Source organism: Alligator mississippiensis, chromosome 12, assembly GCF_030867095.1.
Source record: "Alligator mississippiensis isolate rAllMis1 chromosome 12, rAllMis1, whole genome shotgun sequence".
Lineage (NCBI taxonomy): Eukaryota > Metazoa > Chordata > Crocodylia > Alligatoridae > Alligator > Alligator mississippiensis.
The window spans coordinates 58,688,020-58,710,088 of NC_081835.1; the positions used below are offsets into that span (position 1 = coordinate 58,688,020).

General features: G+C 46.4%; 4 protein-coding genes across 4 annotated transcripts in view; 2 read left to right on the forward strand and 2 right to left on the reverse strand.

The window, feature by feature from the left end:
• The window catches only part of PTGES (prostaglandin E synthase), a 51,139-nt gene extending 41,905 nt beyond the window's left edge, over positions 1-9,234 (reverse strand). Inside the window, exon 1 of the mRNA XM_006272287.4 lies at positions 8,638-9,234. Within this exon, the coding sequence (XP_006272349.1) occupies positions 8,638-8,685 (48 nt within the window). The 5' untranslated portion in view covers positions 8,686-9,234. The remainder of the gene's footprint in view (positions 1-8,637) is intronic.
• On the forward strand, positions 128-6,748 carry LOC102572497 (torsin-1A). Its single transcript, XM_006272288.4, has 5 exons — positions 128-2,266; positions 4,281-4,549; positions 5,111-5,286; positions 5,868-5,995; positions 6,288-6,748. Exons 1-5 carry the CDS (start codon positions 2,077-2,079, stop codon positions 6,530-6,532), a joined length of 1,008 nt encoding a protein of 335 aa, XP_006272350.2. The 5' UTR covers positions 128-2,076; the 3' UTR covers positions 6,533-6,748.
• A 170-nt stretch (positions 9,235-9,404) lies between the features above and the next one.
• On the forward strand, positions 9,405-15,092 carry TOR1B (torsin family 1 member B). Its single transcript, XM_014610546.3, has 5 exons — positions 9,405-9,631; positions 10,001-10,266; positions 11,278-11,453; positions 12,062-12,189; positions 12,923-15,092. Exons 1-5 carry the CDS (start codon positions 9,445-9,447, stop codon positions 13,162-13,164), a joined length of 999 nt encoding a protein of 332 aa, XP_014466032.1. The 5' UTR covers positions 9,405-9,444; the 3' UTR covers positions 13,165-15,092.
• Positions 15,093-16,386: 1,294 nt separating this feature from the next.
• On the reverse strand, positions 16,387-21,739 carry LOC102571893 (torsin-1A). Its single transcript, XM_019500954.2, has 5 exons — positions 21,510-21,739; positions 20,962-21,227; positions 18,819-18,994; positions 18,601-18,728; positions 16,387-18,176 (listed from the first exon to the last, which is right to left on the reverse strand). The coding sequence occupies exons 1-5, from the start codon at positions 21,715-21,717 to the stop codon at positions 17,926-17,928; spliced, it is 1,029 nt and encodes a 342-aa protein (XP_019356499.2). The 5' UTR covers positions 21,718-21,739; the 3' UTR covers positions 16,387-17,925.
• Positions 21,740-22,069: the final 330 nt, after the last annotated feature.

Below are 22,069 nucleotides of genomic sequence, written 5' to 3' on the forward strand. Positions count from 1 at the left end.
GGGACCCTAGGGCTGTTATACACTACTTACTCAAGGTACAAAGCGTACAGGGATTGCGAATGTTGAGATCAGTGCAGGTAATCTACCATCCTTCGTTAGAGAATATTACAAGTACCTAAGGTCTGATCTGAAGCCTGCTGAAATCCAGGCTAATCCTCCTGTTGACTCCGATAGGTTTTGGATCTGACTCACAGGAGAAAAAAACTTAATCCTGAGGTTTGATTATCCTTTTCATGATCTGAAGTATTTTGGTTCTATTTCCCTTGCAGCCAGTCATGTGCCCACCAAGAACTTTTTGACCAGACAACACACCTGTATACCTCCTCTCTGTACACTTTGGTACACTTGTACCAAAATCTCTGCAACTTCTCTTTTCAATAGCAATAACAATTCATATCTCTCTCTGTCTTCATATCCCTCTCATATCCATCCCCATGGATGCCAATCCATGGGTCTCAAAGCACTTTACACAGAACATTATTATCTCATTATCCCTATTTTAAAGGCAGGGCACTGAGCCAGAGAGAGAAGAAATACCTTGCTCAAGTTCCCATAACAGGCCTATAGCAGAGGCAGAAATAAAATCCATGTCCCCTGAACCCCAGTTCAGTGCTCCATCCCCCATCCTGCTCTGTTGTATTCTCCCCAATATAGCAACAAACAGTACGACTCAACACACTGTCATGCTGTCCAGCACAGAACATATTGTGGAAATAAAGTAAAACTAGAAATTATTTACAAGCAGAAGATTCAGCAACAAAAAGTTCAACCTGAAATTCTCATAAGCTCATTCAAGTATCTCAAAACGTCCAGTGGGATTTTCTGCCTCTCTCTCTCGCTTTCTTGTTAGACCACCTAGCGACAGGCTAGGAAATGAATGGGCATGCTCCAATCACCTCTTCCTACTAGGTCCTGGTCTCCTTTTTGTATTTCTTCTTCATTCTGCTTCCCTACCCTGTTTCACACACTCTCCTTCTGTCTCCTCACTCTTCCTGCTGCTCTTATCTCCCTTCTCCTCTTCTTTCCTACTGATCTCCTCTCCGTTCAGTGCCTATCCTCTTTCCCCCTCCACCTTCACCTCAGGAGAGTGAAAGAGCTCTCGCTCCGGGTCTGCTGTAGCTGATAGTGAAATCACTTAGTGTTGCACCGGAAACACTGAATCTTGAGCTCAAGTTATGACTAATATATAAAGCTGCTCACAATTCTTCTGATGGAAAGATCTTCAGTTGAAAAAAGATTTAGTCAAAATCTTTTTTTTTAATGGAAACTTAATTTTTTGATTAAAAAAATATCTAGGCTTTTCCCCATTTTATTTTGAAGAAAGTCCAGCCTGGTTATGTAGGACAAACAAATGGCTGCCCATTCTTACTGACATATTACAGAGGAAATTGTTTCAGATGTTCTCCCTTGAGATGAATTTGTTTCTTGTGTTTAAACCATAGCCATGTCTTGCTATTGAGCTGGAATATTACATTTTCTTTCCCTATTCTCCCAAACCATGTGGGGCCTGGAGAGTGGAGCTCTGCAGCATCCCTGAAACACCTTGCCTGGGCAGAGCAGTCAACGGAACTGCTTTGCTGAGGACTTTAAAAAGGAGCAGCACTCTTCCACCCTTCTCTGTGCCAGCTAGAGAAAGGTTTGATCTAGGAGATGCTGAGCACACTCCACTCCTGCACAACTCATCGGGGACTGAGCTCCTCCTGAAATTGAGCTGAGGGGGCTGAGGATTAGCTCTGCCCAGAGGTGAAGACCCCTGCCACAGCAGCACATGCATTAGGCTGGAATCTTACTTAGAGGCTGAAAAGGAGCAGAAAAGAGTAGACCAAAGAAATACTCTCCACGCCCACACGTCCAAAACCAGCTCAGCAGTGTTCTGCCCTCGAGCTAATCCCCAGATATGAAAGCATGATAACAACCCAGATCTTGGCACAGTATGAATGACACACCAGTTCTGAAACAGAAAGGCACCCCATGCTTTCAACATTATGAAACCACACGGATGTACCAGGAAGTCCCGTTCTTCTATCTGTTTTGCTTTTTCCTCTAGCTGAGCCGAGCCATCATTCAGCCCCTGCCATGAAGCTTGTGAATGCAGCCGGGTTCTTTGCCCTGGTGCCCACAGTGGTGTTAGCACTGGAGCCCATCACTACCTCTCTTGCCATTGGAGGGGGGGCAATTGCCACGTGGCAGCTCCTCTCCCAGAACTCCTGGCTCAAGTGTCGCTTCTGGAAGTGTTGCAATGTGAAGGACAGTCTGGATATCCCAGGTAACGGCAACGGCAAGCTATGAGGTGGGCTGAGTCAGTGGGCCCTGCTGAGTGCAGAGATGGGGGGGCACAAGAGAGGTGCACCAGGGTACTTTTTCATGGCCACTGACCCTCTGATGGGAGAGATCAGCATCACTGCTCGCAGGCTTGCAAACTGGCAGAGACTGGTTTGGTTTAGTTTCATGATGTACTCTTGTTTGAGCTGTAGTTTCTGATGCTGCTCTCATTACTGTAGTATATGAGCTCTTTCTCAGGATTCATCAAGCAATGACTGACACTGGTCATGTGTTTCCTCTCTCTCCTCTCCCAGGGTAGAAGCAAAGGGAAGGGAGTGGTTTTTTATCTGTTTTATTTTATCCATAACGCCATCTACCCATGCACCTTCATCACACACACACATGAACGTTACTGTATGTTTATACTGGAAAAGGGAAGGTCAAAGAAATGAAGAAGGTGAGGAGGTGTCTGAGGCCTTCGTTACTTGGGGAGCTCATTCCACAGTCTCAAATTAGCCCCTGAGATGAGCTTTAACCTCATTCTGCCACAAGTAGCATGGGCAGCCTCTGAGTGTGGCATGTGGCAGATCAGGGACAGAGCAGGGAAAACAGTGGCAGGCAGTGCAGGGAGCAGGAAGCAGAGCAGCAGATTGGGGAGAAAGCACAGGGCAGGGACAGACAGCAGTGCAGCAGACTGGGCAAGGAAAGAAATCAGAGTGGCATTGGGGGAGGGCATATGGTTTAGCTTATGACACACCCGCCACCAAGGCTGGGCCCCATCAAGTTGTAGAAAGTTCTCTGGTGCCAAAAGAGCAAAGCTACATGGTCTATACCTCAGGGCTTTAGCAAATCTTATAGATACCCTCAGACTACACATGAAGCCCCTGGACAGTAAGGACTGAAAGCTTAATGAGACAATGGGTCACATTGGTGCATCTGTCTCTCAGCTGCTGCAGCCACATGCCTTCCTCCATTCTGCTGGCTCACACCAGCAGAGAAGAGAATATAACTGCTTCATGTCATGACAAGTTCCCCGTAAGGGACTTTGCCTTGTTAACAGTGACCTGGTTGATTCTGGCAGAAGCTCTTATGAAGAAGGAGTGAATTGAAGGTTGTGAGTGTGTTGCTCATCACTGCGCACTTTCTTTCAGCCGGGCACCCAAACACTGCAGCACCCCAAATCTGAACTGGTCACTTGCAACAATGCAGCTGCATAATATTTGGTGCTGGAGCTGGGATCACTGCTCAGGAATTCCAGGCTTGTTATCTCATGTATTCCCCACTGGCTCATCCTGCCTCCGAGCTCTTCCCTTTCTCAGATCGGGCTGTTTCATTTCTCTGAAGGAAGCTGTGTGGCTTTGCTGGACCCTCCCTAGAGAAAGAGGAAGTTGAGGAGCAGATCGTAGCTTGAAATGATTTGGAAACTGAGTTAGCTGATATATGGCTGGCTGTTGCAATCTTCCTGCAAATAAATGGCCTCACCCCCTGGAAATTCCCTTGCTGCCTGTGTCATTTGGCCTGAAATTACATGTCTCTAGAAACAGAGCCTCAGCCACTGAAAACTACTGTAGCTCTATTTATTTCCATGTACAACATTGCATGTGTGCTGTGGTCTGGGCTCTCATTTGCAAAGTATTTCATATTTTGCAACTAAAACTTTAGTCATGGCACCTCTCTGAAGAAGCAAAAACGGAAGTACAAGTTGCCACAGCTGCAAGTTAAGTTAGATGCCAACAAGATGGCCTAAGATGACTCAGGAAGTGAAACAAAAATGGCCTCACAAAAATCACAGGTTCACATCCCAAGCCCACATAGGAGGCAGCAGCTAGAGTGCAGTTACAGTGGGGATCTCCATGTACCTCATGCATAAGCTTGACTTCTATGAGCAGCCATCAAGGGCCTGATTCAGGGAGGGCATGGTCAATGTGAATTTCCTCCCCATTGATCATTCAGCAATAGCACAGGAAGGAAGGGACAAAGATGTGCTTACTGACAATAATCCCCCCTTGCTTCCCCAGCTTTGAAAATGGTTCTGAAACAGGAAGTCTTTGGGCAGCACCTTGCCACCCATGTGGTTCTGAAAGCATTGAGTGTGAATGCCAAAGTCAAACGGCCAACAAAACCCCTGGTGATGTCTTTTCATGGCTGGACTGGCACTGGCAAATCTTTTATCAGCAAGATCATAGCGAAGAACCTGTACCCACTGGAAGAAATCAGGAGGAGGTTTGTCCACCAGTTTGATGCAGTTCTTCATTTTCCACATGCTGAACATGTCAATCGGTACAAGGTATGTCCACTGTGACTCTGCTCTTTTAATGAGGAGGATGTGTCTCTGTGAATCTCACATACACAGCTAATCTATATTAGAGGATTTCTATATCCATCACTGGTTGTAAATCACCTGATTTAGAAAATGAATCGCATCTGGAACTAATTTGGACTACATAATTTGATTATATCCTTTTAGCAACCTGCGGTTCAAGGAATCTCTAGGCCACATTTTTAGGGACAGAACTTATTGTATTATGTCATAACATTGGTCTGTTTAGTTTAGTATTCCCTTTTGCAAACCTATTCAAGCTAACTCCCAATGAATAAGAAGGGTTAGTGCTTAACATCTCATGGAATCTAAATCCACCCAAGTGTTTCCCACATGGATGTGCCACACGGTCCGACCTTGCTTCCACTGAAACCAGTGGAAAGTCCTAACGTATGAGTTTAGGCTCCTATAGCGCTGCCATGACATTAACAGCCCCTCCAAATTCAAGCACTAATGAAATCCCTTGTGGAAATAGCTCTAGCTCCCAGGTCGGTATCCACTCACAGGTGATACCATCCATCCCCACAGGAGCAGCTGCAGAACTGGATTCGAGGCAATGTCAGTGCCTGCCCAAGATCACTCTTCATTTTCTCTGAAATGGAGCAGATGCCACATGGGCTGATTGACTCCATCCTACCATACCTCAGTCACCGTGGGGAGATTGATGGTGTCTACTATGGCAAGGCCATATTCCTCTTCCTGAAGTAAGGAAATCCAGTGGACACCAAATAATTGCAGTCCTTCAGAATCAGCCGAGGAAAAGGGAAGAGCTTGTACTAGTATGCCTTCAGTACAATGCAGTTTGCTTGTACAGGTTCAAATACCTTAATATCCATGTTCTCTTTGGACACCATGAAGGGACTACCCAGTATGTGGTAAATGAGCCTGTCTAGTCATCATATCACTCAGAGCACTTGAGATCAACCATAGCATAAGCAGAAAAAGGACAACTAAACTTATCTTGTGGCTGAAGTGGCTCTCTTCTCTCAGCCAAAGCAATGAACAGTCAGATGTAGAAGTTGGCTCCCAAGCCCAATGGACACATCAACTTAAGCACTGTTCAGTGAATCTATTTCTCCAGCTCCATTCATTAAATTAGCTGTCTGCAGAGGGGACTCTGTGCAAAAGTGAGGGTGGTTTTGGTGGGGATATCACGGATACCCATATACTGAAGGTCCCCTTCATGCACAGATCAAGGGAGCAGTATCTAGCTCATTGTGCTCTTCCTGGAGAAGGGCTCTGCTGGGGGTCATTCTAATGCTTGAGGGAATTTCTCTTCTGGCAGCAATGCAGGAGGGGATATGATAACAGAGGTGGCTCTGGACTACTGGAGGCAGCAGAAAGGAAGAGAAGAAATTCCCCTGAAGGACCTGCAGTCTCGGCTTTCCCAGGAGATTTTCAGTAACAGGAATAGTGAGTATTTTCAGAGCTGCATGGGACCCTGTGGGCATTGGTCTCTGTAAAATGCGGGGTGCAAAGAACTAAGGTGGACCCAAAACTAAGGTGGCCCTGCAAAGAACTAAGGTGAACCCAGCTACATACTCCTACAGCAGGGTTTTCATTGTTGTTTTAGAGCACTCCATGGGAAATCTTCTGAGATGGATAAACCAGCAGCTGGTCAGGGCCTTCACATCCTTAGATGGCAGTCAGTGCAGGAAAGTAAAGCACTTGCCCAGATCTCTCTTCCTCTCTCTCCCCCTCCCAGGTGGCTTTTGGCAGAGCAAGCTGATCCAAAGGAACATGGTGGACTATTTTATTCCTTTCCTTCCTCTGGAATATACACACGTGCGGGAGTGCGTCCGGGTAGAGCTGCGCTTCCAGGGCCACCATGAAGATGAGGACCTCATCACAGACATTGCCTTAGCGATGGCCGACTATCCCAGCAATGAGAGACTCTATTCCAGCAAAGGCTGCAAGACGGTGGCCTCAAAGGTGAACCTGAGCATCTAGAAGGTCTGAGTGCACACAAAAAAAGAGGAAACAACAGCCGGGTCCTTTCTCCTTCCCTAAGCAACTTCTCAAACTAAATTCTTTGGGGCAGGGAAATATTCCTTAACATATAGAGAGCCCCAAGTGAACTTCTTTTTTGTAGATCAAGAAATCCCTTTCCTACGTTAGTACATGCTGCTGTATGTGAATGAAAATAAAGGTGGTCTATATTTTTAATTCTCTCTTTCATTTTTTGGCAAGCTGCTTCTTAGCTAATACCTTCCTCTATAGAGAGCAGCAGGAGCTGGCACAGGACAGGCAGGGGAGCTCACGGGCGAATCTAGAACTCTGAAAAGGTGGGTGTAGATAGTGAGGTGCATCATCCCCTAGAAAAACTACATACTTTTTTCTCTATTTAAAAATAAAGAAGTTTTACTCATATGATAGGGGCCCGTGACAGGGGCTGTATTATTCCATTTGAAACCGAAGTAAAAACAAGTACGAGTTGGAATGAGTTACAATCTGAAGAGCTGAAAATAGGAGCATTTTTACCAGGAGCAGCTCACAGACAACAGCATTGCAGAACAAAGACTAGCCTGCTTGGTGGACCATCACGACTATCATTAATAGCTGGGGAATAAAATATTTAGAAGGGATATGGTAGATTACAATGAGCCATTAAGTCAATGGACTCCCTCAGCACTGCCTGACTAGAAATGTTGCTGCTGCCAGGCAGTTGATTTTAAACTTTGGGTGAAGCAAACTCACAGAGGGGTGCAACTGCACCATTGCCCCCCCCCTGCATCCACTGGGGACAGGGGGGGAGATCAGCCTAACATGTTTTGGAGGGTTATGATTGAAGCAAAAGGAAGAACGATCCATTAAACAGAACTGCTGAGTCTGGTATGCTTGCCCATCTTTTCCCTCACCACTAAGTGACAATTGTGTGCACTTGAGTTCAAAACCTACAATATGGAAAAAAGATTTTCTAGAGAACAAGACAGAAGAGAGAAAGCCTAGTATGGTGCTCTGAAAAGCTAGGAACCCCGATAGATTGAAACCACAGCAAGAATTAGTTGGAACAGATTCCTCACAAAAGAGCTCCTAATGCTTCTCTTTAAAAATACCAGCTATGTTCTGGTATATCCATTACTGACCACAGCCTCACACACCTAATAGTGACAAATGATCTACTCCACAAAAAGAGGTATCGGAAGGCATTACACAAGCACATGCACCTCCCACCCCCAAAGTGAACTCTTTCTAACATTTTATAAAAGTCCTTTTGAGGATACAATGAAGAGCACTGTTGGGGTGGGCAGGAAGGTGGATAAAAAGCAGACTCTTGATACCTTCTAGAACCCAGGTTCTCATACCCTGCAAGGCACTGGTTGCCAGTACAACTGGACGATGTTTAACTGCAAATAAAAATACTTTTTACATGAGTTAAATCACACAGAGATTTCTGTCAGCATCTAGTTTTTCAGAAACCATGACATCAAGAGGACTGGGAAGAAGAGGGGGAAACAAGTTATGTAGTGACTAGTTAAACTAAGGGAAACGTACAGTCACTTGAAAAATGCAGAAGCAATGCCATGTGCTGCACTCGGCGCCAGTTAAAACTTGCAAAAAAGAAAGCTAAGGAAGCAAAACTACAAAGTAAAACTCTCCTAGTAAAGGAAACAAATAAAAGGGCTGATTTTCCTCTCTTTCACACTGCTTTGATGCTGGTGCCAGTCTACTGATTTCAGTGAACTTCCCTCTGAATTGCACCAAGGCAAGATTTTAGTTAACTGAAACAGAGGCTTCGAGCCGAACGCAAAGGCTTGCATGTGGCTACATGAGATGAGAATGAGCCCCGGCGCTCTTAAACAAGCGGTGGGGGAACGGGGTGTAATGCAAGATTATCTCGACTCCACTTCTGAAGTCCTCATCCAGACTTCCCTGCTCGCTCAGCCGTGCTTATTACAGCTCCCTTTCCTCTGGTCTTCCAGCAGCACCGACCTGTTTACCTGCACGGAGCATTACAACACAACGCGGTCATCCTTACACAGCTACGCTTGGGAGGGATGAAATGTTCCCATAAAACCTCCCGTCGGGTTGTTTTTAGTGTAGTATTTCCCTACCTGGTTGTAGAATTTAAGGCCGTTGAGCAGACGTGCGTATTGACCCATGGGTTTCTCAGTGTTTACTCTGATGCAATGGCCCGTAAAGCTTCACCTCTGACCGGCGGGGCCGTTGACGTGTCCTTTCCAGGTGTTCCCCTAAGCAAAGGGCGAAGCAGCGTTCAGCCTGCTTCAAAGTCAGGAATGGCATCAGCGCTGAGATTTGAGTGCTTCGGCCTCCTCGCAGCTAAAGACGCGCCGTGCCGCTGCCAGCCCGTGACCCCGCCGCCCGGGGACAAAGGGAATGACACGTCCGGCTCATCGCAGGGGAGACCGGACCTTGGGATGCTTCCCACCGCCACGGTCTTCCCGCCTTGTATTGGTGTATTGCATCATAACGTGATGACCTCATTCCGCAATGTCCTCCATCGCATCACGAGGCAATGACACCACATCCACGTGCAACTGAGGCGTGGTTGCACCGTGAGCGGGGCGTCGCGATGTACCCCCGAAACTATGAGGGAAAGGGGTTGTGACAGGCGGGAAAGAGGGGCTGTTGGACGGGGACACACAGGCGAGGGCCTGGGTACAGCACAAGGCCTGCGTGCCCCTCACCAAGATGGCCGGACAAGGCCTGCGTGCCCCTCACCAAGATGGCAGGTGCGGGGCGCGAGCGGGTGTCGCGAGACTTCCCCTGCCCTTGCTATGGGAATCTAACCCCTCCCCCCCTACGCGTACACGCACACAAGATGGCAGCGGACGGAAGTGCCCGCCCCGGGGGCTGCTGGGAGTTGTAGTTCGCGGCGGGCAGTCGGGGCGCGGGCAGTCATGCCGCCGCGGCGGGAGCTGCTGGTGCTGGTGCTGGTGCTGCAGGGCGCGGCCGCGCTGGAGCCCGTCAGCCTGGGCATCGCCATCGGGGCCGCCTCGGCGCTCACGGGCTACCTCTCCTACCCCCGCTTCTACTGCGGCTTCGTGGAGTGCTGCCCCCGCGACGGGGACCGGCCCAACGCCACCGGTACCGGGGCCGGGCAGCCCGGGGGTGGGGGCGCTGCTTGGGACCTTCCGAGGGGAGAAGGCAGGTGGTGAGAGCAGCGGGCGGGGGGTTGACTGGGGGGTCCTGTTCCCAGTTGGCAGCTGCTGTTTGGAAAGCACCGAGCTCCCCATCTCTACAATGGGGAGAGGGGCTCGCTTCACCAGCCGGGTCGGTGTTCATAAAGAGCCTCCTGGATGTAAGTGTGAAGGTATTGCTATGACTGGGATCTTTCTTGGAGCCGTTCCCAAGCCCCCTGCAACGTTTCCTCGTGCGTTAAAGATACAAGGCGGAGAGACGAGGACTGATGCTCCGTTCGCAAACCGTTTTCTGACGTCCTTGTTCTCCTCTCAGCCCTGAAGGAGGTTCTGGATACGAAACTCTTCGGCCAACACCTTGCCAAAGAAGTGATCCTGAAGGCAGTGGTCGGGTTCAAGAACAACGCCAATCCCAAGAAGCCGCTTGCTCTCTCCCTGCACGGCTGGGCAGGCACGGGGAAGAACTATGTCAGCCAGATTATTGCCGAGAACATCCACAAACAAGGACTGAAGAGCAAGTTTGTGCATCTCTTTGTATCCACACTACACTTCCCGCATGACCGGAACATTACACAGTATAAGGTAAAAGCAAATTCCCCTTGGTCATGGCAGTACAACTAAAACTTTGGACCATGGGATTACTCGGGTGTCTCAAGAACTGAAATAACGCGCTCTTGTCAGTAGCCAGTGTCTCTGGGCGACATTAGACATTCAGGCTGGTGGACGTAAAGCAGAGGTGGGCAAAATGCAGCCTGGGGGCCGGATGCGGCCCCCCCAGGCCGTTCTATCCAGCCCACAGGGCCCCTAAAAAATTTAGAAAATTAATATTTATCTGTCCTGGGCTGCCTGTCATGCAGCCCGCAATGGCTTGCCAAAACTCAGTAGCAGCACTCCACCCAAAATAATTGCCCGCCCCTGAGGCAGAGGCTAAACGTGCCGCCTCTTGTGTTCCTAGAGCTGAATGAAAACCAAAAGGCACTGCCTTAAGTTCCAAGAAAAGGAAGTGAAAGGAACACTTTGTTAATGACCTGTAATAAGAGCTGAAATTACTTCCTCCTACTATTTGTCTCCTGCCTTCACTCTGCTGCCCCACCTCCATTTTTATAGTATTTGCTGTTATGAAATAAATTGCCCTAGTTAATGCTAAACAAGCCAAAGGCCAGGGGTGGTCGTGTTCGGATTTATAAAATAATTCTCTTCCCAGCAAGTTTTCATGAGAACAATCACAGATTTAAGGAACAAACGTAGGCCCATCAACTTTAACAATTAAAAATGTAATTTCCCGCAGACTGGTTCTCTTTTTCTTTTAAACAAGAAGAAATATTTTCTCGTCCCATGCTTGGGTTCTTCTCCCAACCTTTCCATTGGAGTGCTGATATTCAAGTTTTGACCATTTAACAGAAAGAAAATGCTGTATGGTGAACATCATCAAATAATAGGGGTGAGATTCACATTCTGGCTTCTGGATACTTGCTAAATATAGCTCAGGTGATGCTTCCTTCCTTACTGATCTTCATATATGCACATGTGTAACTTGTATACCCTCCAACCGCAAGACCTGATTTTCCACTGTACCCTTCTTTTGTGCTCCAGGACCAATTACATAAGTGGATTCGAGGCAATGTGAGTGCCTGTGCCAGCTCTGTTTTCATATTTGATGAAATGGATAAATTGCACCCTGGCCTCATTGATGCCATCAAGCCTTTCTTAGACTACTATGACCAGATTGATGGCGTGTCTTACCGGAAGGCCATCTTCATCTTCCTTAGGTTTGTAGCCCTTTTTCAGTAACTCTAAGGTACTGCAGGAAATACATGCTCTCCTGTGAACTTTGCTGTCATGCTGAGGTGTGTCTTGGTCAGTCAGAATTACCAGCTTCGAGAGAGCGAGAGAGAGCACGCCCAGGTCTTCCTGGTCCAAGAGCCCAAATCCTTCCTCCTAAACTACAAAAGCATGTCCATAAGTTGTTTGTATCAGGCCCTGCAGTTCACAGCACTTACTACCTTAAAGTGAGCCATGGTGGTAGTCCAGTGACAACAGACACCCTGTTATATGGAGGATCAGAACTCAGACCCTGAGTTCAGTCCCTTATTTCCTATGCTGGGAGTGTTGTTATTGGTATTGAGCTTTACTACCAGAGAGTGAAGAGACCGTTTCACTACCCTTGGATGGTTCAAGATGATTTTGTTACGACTTGGGTGCAACCAGCCTAAGTTGAAAGAATGGGAAGTCCCTAAAAGCTTCTGCATTGGTTGAAGGCTTTTTGTTGTGACAACGTGGAAATTCTTATGCAGATAAAGGTAATTCTGCTAGAGAGGGAATGTTGGTTTCCTCCAGGCTTGATCTGTTGTAAACTGTTTGTTCCTTTTATGAACAGCAACGCAGGTGGTGACCTCATTACCAAGGTGGCTTTAGACTTCTGGAGAAACGGAAAAGACAGGGAGCAGATACTCCTGAAAGACCTGGAACAAGTATTGTCTCTGGGAGTCTTCAATAATAAGAATAGTGAGTTACTTTCCCTTGAAGGGTATGGTTTTTGCCTTTGTAAACGTAGGCAGTCATTGTTCCACATGAGGTTTTTAATGTCTGCTGCTCCAGCTTGCCTCTAAAGGTTGCTGGATCCCGTGATACAAGCGCTCTCATCTGGCTCCGACTCAGGGAGCAGGCTTTGCCCAGCACCTGATTCCTGCACATGCTTACTGTTTAGCATTTCCTAGGGTCAGGCCCTTACAAAGCGAAGTGGCTGTTTCTTCCCTAGACACAAGCTTTAAGTTTCTGGGCCCTGGGAAACATTCACAATCCATTCACCTTTTTAGACTGATCTCTTTATAACCTGGCCTAGGTTCCAAGCAGAAAGCATGTAGTCAGTTCCTGCCATTGCCTTAGTTGCCCACCTAACCACTTAATAGTTCAGTAAAATTGAAGATGTCCAGCTGGGCTAGAAAGTACTGCAAGTCAGGCTTGAAGTGCACTGGCAGACTGCCCAAGATTCAAACTGTTCCTGCTCTATCCTTGGTACTAGCTAGTGCCATTATAGAGGACAGGTTTGAATCAATGTGCCTACTGGTATAGACAGATATGTAAGCTCAGTGTGTCTGGAAGCAGTAGGGGGATGTGGCCCATGAACTGGATTCACATTTCAATTCCTTAAACTCTTCCTGCCCAGAAAACAGTGACAGAGACACTGCTGTATAGGGCACAAAGGAGCTTCACTTCTCCCCTGCCTGCTGTTTCCTAGGTGGCTTGTGGCACAGCAGCCTGATCGACAAAAATCTCATTGATTACTTTGTCCCGTTCCTGCCTTTGGAGTACAAACATGTGAAGATGTGCATCAGGGCAGAAATCCAGTCCCGTGGCAATGGAATTGATGAGGAAGTTGTTAAGAAAGTGGCTGATGAGATGACCTTCTTCCCGAAAGGAGAGAAAATCTACTCCGATAAAGGCTGTAAGACAGTGCAGGCCAAACTGGATTTTTACTGAAACATCAAACAAAGGGGACCAATGAACTTGATGCCCCTTTGCCTCTCCAAAGCACTTTTTAGAGGTTTTTTGCAATTTTGTGTTTTTGCACTAAACACTTTTTAATAATTGGAGGCATGTGGGAGGACTTCTAGATGATAACCATGCAGATCTCTTTATTTAACGCTGCAGTGCTCCTGCCTACACTGACAGGTATTTGGGAGTTGCCTTTCTGATATGCTCAAAGATTTGTAGAGACTAGCATACGTTGTTGCATCTGACCTTCCCTGCATTATATTTCAAGAGATTAAATTCTTCCCTCCTCATCTCTTCCCCCAACTCTAATGTAGAATGAAGTCCTTCCAGGTACCTTATAATCTTTGCCTAGTCTGTGAAGTGCTTGGTTCCTAGTGAAATCAAAAAAAACATTTTAGCCCTAGCCTCAGCAGGAGTCGAAGTGCCTGTAGCCCATGCCAGGGTAAATTCCTTGATACTTTCCTAGTCCAAAGGCTGCTCTGCTAGAAGGGCTCCTTGCACTATGCAAGGGGCTGGTCATTTTGTGCTGCATGGGGAGGTCATTTGCTCTCCAGAATTTCTGACTCATCTGTTGTCTCTTGCTATGGCAATGTTGGAGTCACGGTTGGCTCAGGGAGATCTGTTACTGGGTGGTGGGAAAGGGAAGAAATTAGTCACTTGTCTGTCTCTATCCAAAAAAATTCCCTTCATATTTAGTCTTAATGTAAAGAAACCTAGAATTTTTCCTTGGTGGCCAACGGGGGATTGAGTTTTTCAATAGGGGGAACTGTTCCAAAGGATTTGACTGTTACAGCATTTCAGGCCAGTAACTCTTTTTTGGTAGGAAAACTCATAAACACTTGACTGTTACAACCTGTCAGGTCAGATTCTGTTCATGTAAACCACAAAGCCGTAGCCATTGTCTGAATTAAACCCACATGATGCAGCTATGGGAAGACAACCCCTCTTCCCCCCTGCTTGAAGGTTACTTCATAGTAGAAATTATTTTTAAGAGCGTATTTTTATACTGTTTTGTACTTTGTACTTCTAGTGCTTACACTTCAGTAATAAAGTTTATTTCTATAGAATCATGGGGGAAGAGAGGATGGGACATATGGTCAAAGAGCAATCTTCCCACATGGTGGTGTATTTTTTTTAAGTAGATTTTTTTTACATTACCATTAATTTTCAAAGCAAGAGGCTGTATGCTGTGGTCAGCTCGAAACATCTTGTCTGCAGAGGCAAGGTGAAATGGAAAGCTGAAGGTAAGCTGGAAGATTACCTTTCAGCTACTAGTAAGGGTGGCATTTAAGTCCTTGTTAAGTTAGATGTGATAGTAAACTTCTTTCTTCTCCCCCACCACGCACACAGACCAGTGCTGTGAGGCGAGATGGAAGTGCCTCTGTGTCAATGGCCAGGACATACTTGCCATTGGGAGAACTCTTTGAGATGGGTAGCTTGGTTACAATACAATGGAGACTTATGTGAGGGAGTGGATTATTATATAGCTGCTGAATTAACTTCCTCCTCATATACTGGATCCACACTTTTAAGAACAAGCATGTACAATATCTTAATGTCTCAGTACTGGCTGCCTTTAATGCAAAATAACCAGCCAAAGAGCTTAAATGTCCAGGTTAACCTCTTGACACTGAATTACGCTTTATGCCATTTGTTATGATAGGACACTGTTTATTCTGATGCAACCAGCTAAAACGAACCGTAGCTATTAACCTTGGGACATTGGACTGTTGTTTTTGATGTGTAATGTTTTGCCTGCAGCAGTAACTGTTTGTTATTTGGCTGTTCCTGAATAATGTTCCAGATGAAGCAGCTCCAGCAGATGTCTTTGAATGTAAAAGTACTTGTGCAAGTCTACAAATGCCAGTGTCATCAGAACATCATAGATATAATAAATCTTTTATCCCTCTTTAGTTGGCATTGATTTTTTAAATGGTACTTCCAAGCAACTGAAAGTTATTTTACAGCCACTTATAAGTATATCTTCTGTTCTGTCTCCTTGTTCTGCTGAACTGCCATTTTTATTAGAAAGTATGATGAAGCTGCTCATTCTTGATATAATGTGTCCAAGAGGGGCAGACTTTCAAACAGCACTTCAGTGAACATGTTCTCAGATAGAACAAGTTGTAGGAACAAACACCTGTGACACTGATTGGGTTTCTTCCCATGCTGCCTCCTGAGAAGTCCCTAGCACGGGGAGAGAAAATCCTGACATAACCTCTTTCACCAGGTTTGATGACAGATATCCAAGATGGCTCCATTGATTATGCTGAAGAACTGTTGCCATGTTGGGCTTTGCCAAGTTAAATGCACAACAGTTTCTATGCAGTAATACAAGGTGTTACCCTCCTCTGTGCATATGGAGCAGTTGCATATTGCTTTGGTGGGGTGGATGGTTACATGTGAAGAGGTGAGAACAGACTGAAGGACTTCCAGAACAGCAGCACCAGTCTGTGATGCACCAGCAGCGATTTGCAGTTTGTCCATAAACAGGACATAGTTAGCTGCCTCTATACTGAAAAGGTTGCAGGGGGGAAATGGAGTGTCTCCTAGCAGCTGGCATGAGCATCATAAACCTGTTCATGCTGCCTCCCCCTTTGTCCTACTACTTCTTCCTGACATTGTTGAAAGGAAGGCAAAGTAACAGGCCTTTGTGTTACAGCCTCACTTAACACCACAAAAAATTAAGCAATGGTAGTGAGGGAAGTACACCTCCAAGCTGTAGCCCTCTGCACACATGCATTTGGACACAGCCAAGACCTAGTGTTTAAAATGGCATCTCGTGTCCACAATGGGACTTGTCCACACTAGTGCAAATATAGCTACAGGCTGCTATAGATTGAGCACTTTACAATACAAGTGTCTCTGTACATGAAAAGCACTGCTCTTTCAAATATATCCTAAATTCAGAGTGCTTTCACACACACAAAACCTGTATAGGAAGCCAGGCAGGAGCCAATCAAGGTCATCTCAAGGGAGCACATCAGAAATTAGTCTGCTAGTTTAGATGGTTCTCCCCATCAGTCCAAGCAAACAAATGCAGGGTGCAAAGATGATTCACCATAGTTTGTTACAGCCACAGAGAAGTTGTGTTCTGGACAGTTCCTATAGTTCATTCTAGCCAGCCTGAGCTAGCATTTCAGAAATTCTGCATTATACAAAATATGCCAGGGTAAGAGGAAAATGATCTGAGAATGAACTAACAGGTTGAAGTTAGCGAGTTATTCAACTTTAATAGGAACAAACACGAAAGGCACAAGTCTTGCTGCTCAGTTTTTCTTCCCCCAAAATACAGCGAGACAATTCTGCAAAACTAAGTTTGTTCCAGTTTTAAAAACCCTTGCAGTTTTAGGCGTCCAAAAGTCATTTTCAGTAATGAGAAAAAGCATAGTCCGTCTCCAGCACCAACCCCCTAAGTATCCAAAAAAACAGATATTTGGATCCAAGCACAACTACATGTCAAGCAGAAAGCAGCAATTGTAAGCTTTCTTTATTAGGCAAGAAATTTGCCCGGAGTTAAGTCCATTACACATATTTACCTATACTGGAAGAGTAGCCAATAAGCATTTTCTGGTGAGAGAAGTTTTATTGACCAATTACAAGTCTTATTTAAAAATCAGAGTGAAAAAGGTCAGTAGTACTGATGTTTATAAATAGGGCTGGCAGATGTTTTATAGGGCCTTTATTTGAATCCTTATAGTAATGAAACATGTTCCCAAGAGGTTCTGAAGCTGCCTTCATCTGTTCCTTAATAGTAGTGCCTTATTATGCTTGGGGGAAAAGCAAGGAAAGAGCAGAAACATACTAAGCAGGTTTGATTTCCATTTCTAGTGGTTGTGACTATGAAACCAACAATCCAAACAAGAAGCTTCATTGGATTTTAGCCAACAACACTTTAACATTGTTCCAAGAAAAATGAAAAAGCACCAGCATGAGAGCAAATTATGAGTACCCAAATTTACACGTCAAAACAGCTAAAAATAGACATTACCTCCATTACAGAGACATTGTCATGGATTTTGCTTTAGTTTTGTTTTTTAACTCAGTGGTGTTTAAAAAATATTCCCCTACCAGGTTGGACTTCCCACACTGCTAACGCTGTTTGGCACCAAAGGAGATGTTCATAATGGCACTGCATAAAATCAAAGTATAAGGACATCTTATAAAAGGTTCTGTCACCTATTGCTTCCAACAGAGCTGAATGCACCAAAGGTGTTTTTGATTAAGGACAAATAACTACATACCCACCTTTCAAAGCAGGTCTGGGAACATGTCCAACCAGAACTCTGAGGAAGGGTCCTCCGAGGAAGACACGAGAGCTCTGTTTAAAAATTGCTGTACAATCTCGAGATCATTTCCACATCGAATTATAACTTGGTGAAAATAGGCCTGGTGCATGTGTCAGTGTTCTACTGCACAACTAACACTCAATACCTGATTTGAGAAAAATCATAAGCATTTTTAAACAATGATCCATAAGGGACAGGCAACCTCTCCATAGACAATTCTTTCTGAACTGACCAGCATAGGCCTGAAGTCTTTTGGAGCTGTGGCTACTGAAAGCTTCCCCCAGAATAAAAATGCAAGTCCATTGCCACTTATGTACCTCAGACAGACAATTAAAAAATGGTAACGTATCCTTAAAAAAAAAAAAAAGGCTTGAAAAAAAAAAAAAAAAGTTTTGGTTTTTCTACAGCTTCTGATCAAGTTCATTTGTTCCTTTGCAGATTGCAGCATCATAAAACACTACAAATCATAGTAATAATCCAACTTTGTGTATACAGTTTTGCATCCTTTGTGACAATAAATTTTTTCCTCCTTGGGGAAGTAAGTCATTTCATCAGCTACTTCGCTTACAATGTTTTCATCCACAACGTAGCCACGTGATTCAAGTTCCACCCTGACACACATTTTCACATGTTTATACTCCAGAGGTAGGAAAGGGACGAAGAAGTCAATGAGATTTCTGTCTATCAGGCTGCTGTGCCAAAAGCCACCTGCAAAGAAAATAGAAGAAAGAAGGTATTTTTTTAGGCAGTGACTTATAAAAAGCATTCGCTTAAGTTGCTGAGGCATCCAACTCATTTGTAAAGAGGAGGCAGGCTGGGGCATGACATTTCACTAAACAGAGCTGCTCATCATGTGAAGGCGCACAGCAACCTCTCTCAAAGACAGCAGCTCAGCGCTATGGGCAGCACGCGCATTGGAGAGCTTTCTGCTAAAAGGATTCAAGTACGTGAAACAGTGAAGTTTCACGGGAATCCTATAAATCCCACTGGAGACCGCTCCAACAGAAGCGTTTGATTCTTAAGTATATTCCAGAGAGGAAACACAGAAAATCAGTGTGATACTAGACAGGGATGCAGAACCACCAATCCAAACACAAGGATTTACAAACCCATAGTTAACAATATTACTCACTATTCTTATTATTGAAAACAGACAGAGAGACCACATCATTCAGTTCTTTGAGACTTATGTCTTCCCTTTTCTTTCCATTTCTCCAGTAATCCAGTGCCACTTCTGTTATCTTTTCTGCCCCTGCATTGCTATGTTAAGGAGAAAAAGTTTATGAGCTGGATGCTATTTCATAGGGCCCTCAGTCTTAGCACTGTAAGCAATTCAAGGCCATTCCTTACCTGAGAAAGATGAAGATGGCTTGCCGATAAGACACCCCATCAAGTTGCTCGTAATAATCTAAGAATGGTTTAATGGAGTCTATGAGTCCTGCGTGCATTTTATCCATTTCATCAAATATAAAAATTGACCTGGCGCAGTCACTCACATTCCCCCGAATCCAGGACTGCAGGTCATCCTATGGTACACAAAGATACAAGGATGTAAGCTCCATGTGCACAAGATCATACTGAACACACAGAGCACGCGATGACTTTAGATCCCTGTCTTTTGTATAAAAGATCTAACATAAAATTGTCATCCAACATAGCTTGGACTTCTTCACTGAAATCTGCATCAGAGCAATAAATAATGATGAAATAATACCGCAAGAGATTTACCTAAGGGTTCTTCAAATAACCTTAAGAACTCAAAAAATGAGATGCCAGAAATAATCTGCTCTTAGGAAAAGACTTTGTGCAAGCATCAGCAGAGGACAGAACTGTACTTTAGCCAAAACAATGACAATGAATAAGAAACAGAGATCTAACAGGACCAAGTGATGCCGTATATGGCATGCTACTTTCTTTGGATGATGCTTTGCATTTACATAGCACACTTCATCCTTTGACCTCAAAGTACCATACATCCACTTACTAGCTCAAATGCAGTCAACAAGAAGCTCTGTTCCTAGCTGTGCCGGTGACTGACTGTACAGCCTTAGATGGGAACAAAATCTAGAATTCATGATGTCTGGTTTTATCCTTTAACCACTAGCACATAATCTAATTGGAGGGAATTTAAAACATTTGAAAATGTGTGATTTTGTTCAGAAAAGTGGATAACCTTACTCAAGTGTTTTCTTACATCATATAAGAACACTTATGTTGTCTCACCACCTTCCACCCAGTCAAACACCTGCAGGTGGCTGCTCATTGCACCAGGTGGGCGGAGCGCATGAAAGGTAGCTGGAAGCTGGAGCCCCAAGCACTAGGGCAGAGCCACCTGGCTGCAGCTTCCCCCACCAACCCCCTGCCTGGCTGGGCACATGGTGCCAGGCTCACGTCCTCACAGCTGTCATCACTGCCCTGCACTACCTGCTGCCCAGAGTGGCACAGCCAGGGAAGCAGGAGGACGACGTGCTGAGCAGTACCCAGGCAGCTGCAGCAGCAGCAGTCCCTCCAGGAAGCTGTGCATGCTGGACAGGGCTGGGACTGTCAGCAGGTGCAGGCAGGACTCAGATCCCAAGCAGAGCAATGCAGAGACAGCCACAGGCCATATACAGTCAATTGGTAGGGGCCCACCTCTGGGCTAGATCCAAACAGCTGATGGGCCAAATCTGGCTCACAGATCCATATTTTGGCTCACAGGCCATATTTTGCCCACCCCGTGTCTATGTGTTCAGGACATAATATAAATATTCGCCAACTACTGAACAGGTGGAAAAGCATCAACCACAATTCACAGGAAGAAAGGAGGGTGAATTGTCCAAAACAGTCAGTGGCAAAGTCAGAACAAGAACTCAGAGAAATGCCATTTCTTGCGCACAGTCTCCGTCTCAGGTAGTTTTATGACCCTATTACTAGTTCATCTGAGCATTTCATGATCTTTGTATAACTGGGCCTCAACACTCCTTGTGAGGTACTACCACTACTTTACAGTTGGGAATTAAACCCGTCTCCCAACTTCCTGGCTTTGGTCACCACAGCTGTTTCAATCTATCTTAAGGTTTTCTATAGCACCCATCAGCATTATATCCAAGTGTGATACCCAATTGTATCCAGAATCCCTGTTATCATCAAGTCAACCAGACTGTTGGACCAAAATATACAACAAGGAAAATGAAAGGTCTCATACTCTCCCCCTCAAGAGGGATGTAAAAAGGTGCATAAACACCGTCTTCTACACCAGCGGTTCCCAAACTCTGAGAGATCGCACACCACCGATTTAAAACAATACAACCTTAAGTACCACCAGCAAATTTGTCGTATAAAGTAACTATAACAAAGCTGTTAGCACGTACCACTGACAGGTGGTCTGTGTGCCACTGGTGATACACGTACCACGGATTGGGAATTGCTGGTTCGACACGCTTCAGAAAGCGACAGAAGGGCTGTCCCTCACAATCGACCCTCAAGCGTGACCAGCTCCACAACGTGCCCTTACCGTATATTGCCTGATAAGACTCGCGTGTGGAAAATGCAGAGTGGACACAAACTGATGGACGTATTTGCTGTTCAAGCCCGACTTGTAAATGTTCTCGACAATGATTTTACTGGCGTAGTTCTTGCCTGTGCCCGTCCAGCCATGCAACGAGAGGGCGAGAGGCTTTTTGGGGTTCGCATTGCTCAGGAAGCCGGCGATGGCTTTGACAATCACCTTCTGCGCGAGGTGCTGGCCGAACAGCCTCTTCTCCAAATCCTGCTGCAGGGCTGCGGCGAACGCGCCAGCCGCGGCACGCAAAAAAGGGAGACGGCAGGTTTAAAGTCAGAACTTGGGAAGCGAGAGAGGACACCCGCTTCTTCACCCCTTCGAGGCGAGGGCTGGGCTGGGCCGGAAGAGAAGCGACTGCCCTCCCTAATGCAGGCCCCAGCTCCCCTCAGGGGCGCCCCAACCCCTCTCACAGGGCAGCCCCCCCAGAACAGGACACCTTCCCACCACAGCCCAGCCCGTCACGGGGCAGCCCCCTCCCTTCACAGGGCAGGGCCCCTCACCTGGCCCGAAGTGCCGGCCCAGGCGCGGCCCGCAGCACTCGGCGAAGAGGCAGTAGAGGGGCCGGTAGGAGATGTAGCCCGTGATCGCCGAGGCGGCCCCGGCCAGCGCTAGCCCCAGGCTGACGGGCTCCACGGCGCGCGCGGGGCTCAGCAGCAGCAGCAGCACCAGGCCCAGGGCGGCGCCCGCCGCGCCCCGCAGCCGCCTCATCCCCGGGCTCGCCGGGCCCCGGCCCCGAGCCCCTCACCGGCGCTTCCGCTTCCGCCGCTTCCGGCGCCGCCATTTTGGTTTGGGGCAGGGCGCGCGCGCGGCCATTTTGGAACGGGCGGGGCGGTCACGTGACCCCCGCACCCTCCTGCACGTGCAGTCGTTGTGCCTGCACACACACCACCCCTGCACAGGGAGCCAGGCACGACCCAACCCGTGTTATCTCAAGGCAGCGCACCAGAAATAAGGCCAGTAGTTGGGAATACCCCCCCCACCCCCCGCAATAAGTCCAAGCAAACAAAATGCAGGGTGCAGAGGTGACTCCCCGCAGCCACAGAGAAGCGGCAGCCAGCAC

Excerpts from the sequence above, each read along its gene's own strand:
- LOC102572497 (XM_006272288.4), top strand. The coding sequence starts at position 2,077 with ATGAAGCTTGTGAATGCAGCCGGGTTCTTTGCCCTGGTGCCCACAGTG. Across the intron at positions 5,287-5,867 it reads GCCATATTCCTCTTCCTGAA|CAATGCAGGAGGGGATATGA; the intron begins GTAAGGAAATCC and ends CTCTTCTGGCAG. Across the intron at positions 5,996-6,287 it reads GATTTTCAGTAACAGGAATA|GTGGCTTTTGGCAGAGCAAG; the intron begins GTGAGTATTTTC and ends TCCCCCTCCCAG.
- TOR1B (XM_014610546.3), top strand. The coding sequence starts at position 9,445 with ATGCCGCCGCGGCGGGAGCTGCTGGTGCTGGTGCTGGTGCTGCAGGGC. Across the intron at positions 10,267-11,277 it reads GGAACATTACACAGTATAAG|GACCAATTACATAAGTGGAT; the intron begins GTAAAAGCAAAT and ends TTTGTGCTCCAG. Across the intron at positions 12,190-12,922 it reads AGTCTTCAATAATAAGAATA|GTGGCTTGTGGCACAGCAGC; the intron begins GTGAGTTACTTT and ends GCTGTTTCCTAG.
- LOC102571893 (XM_019500954.2), bottom strand. The coding sequence starts at position 21,717 with ATGAGGCGGCTGCGGGGCGCGGCGGGCGCCGCCCTGGGCCTGGTGCTG. Across the intron at positions 21,228-21,509 it reads GGGCCGGCACTTCGGGCCAG|CCCTGCAGCAGGATTTGGAG; the intron begins GTGAGGGGCCCT and ends CGTTCGCCGCAG. Across the intron at positions 18,729-18,818 it reads GCCATCTTCATCTTTCTCAG|CAATGCAGGGGCAGAAAAGA; the intron begins GTAAGGAATGGC and ends TCCTTAACATAG.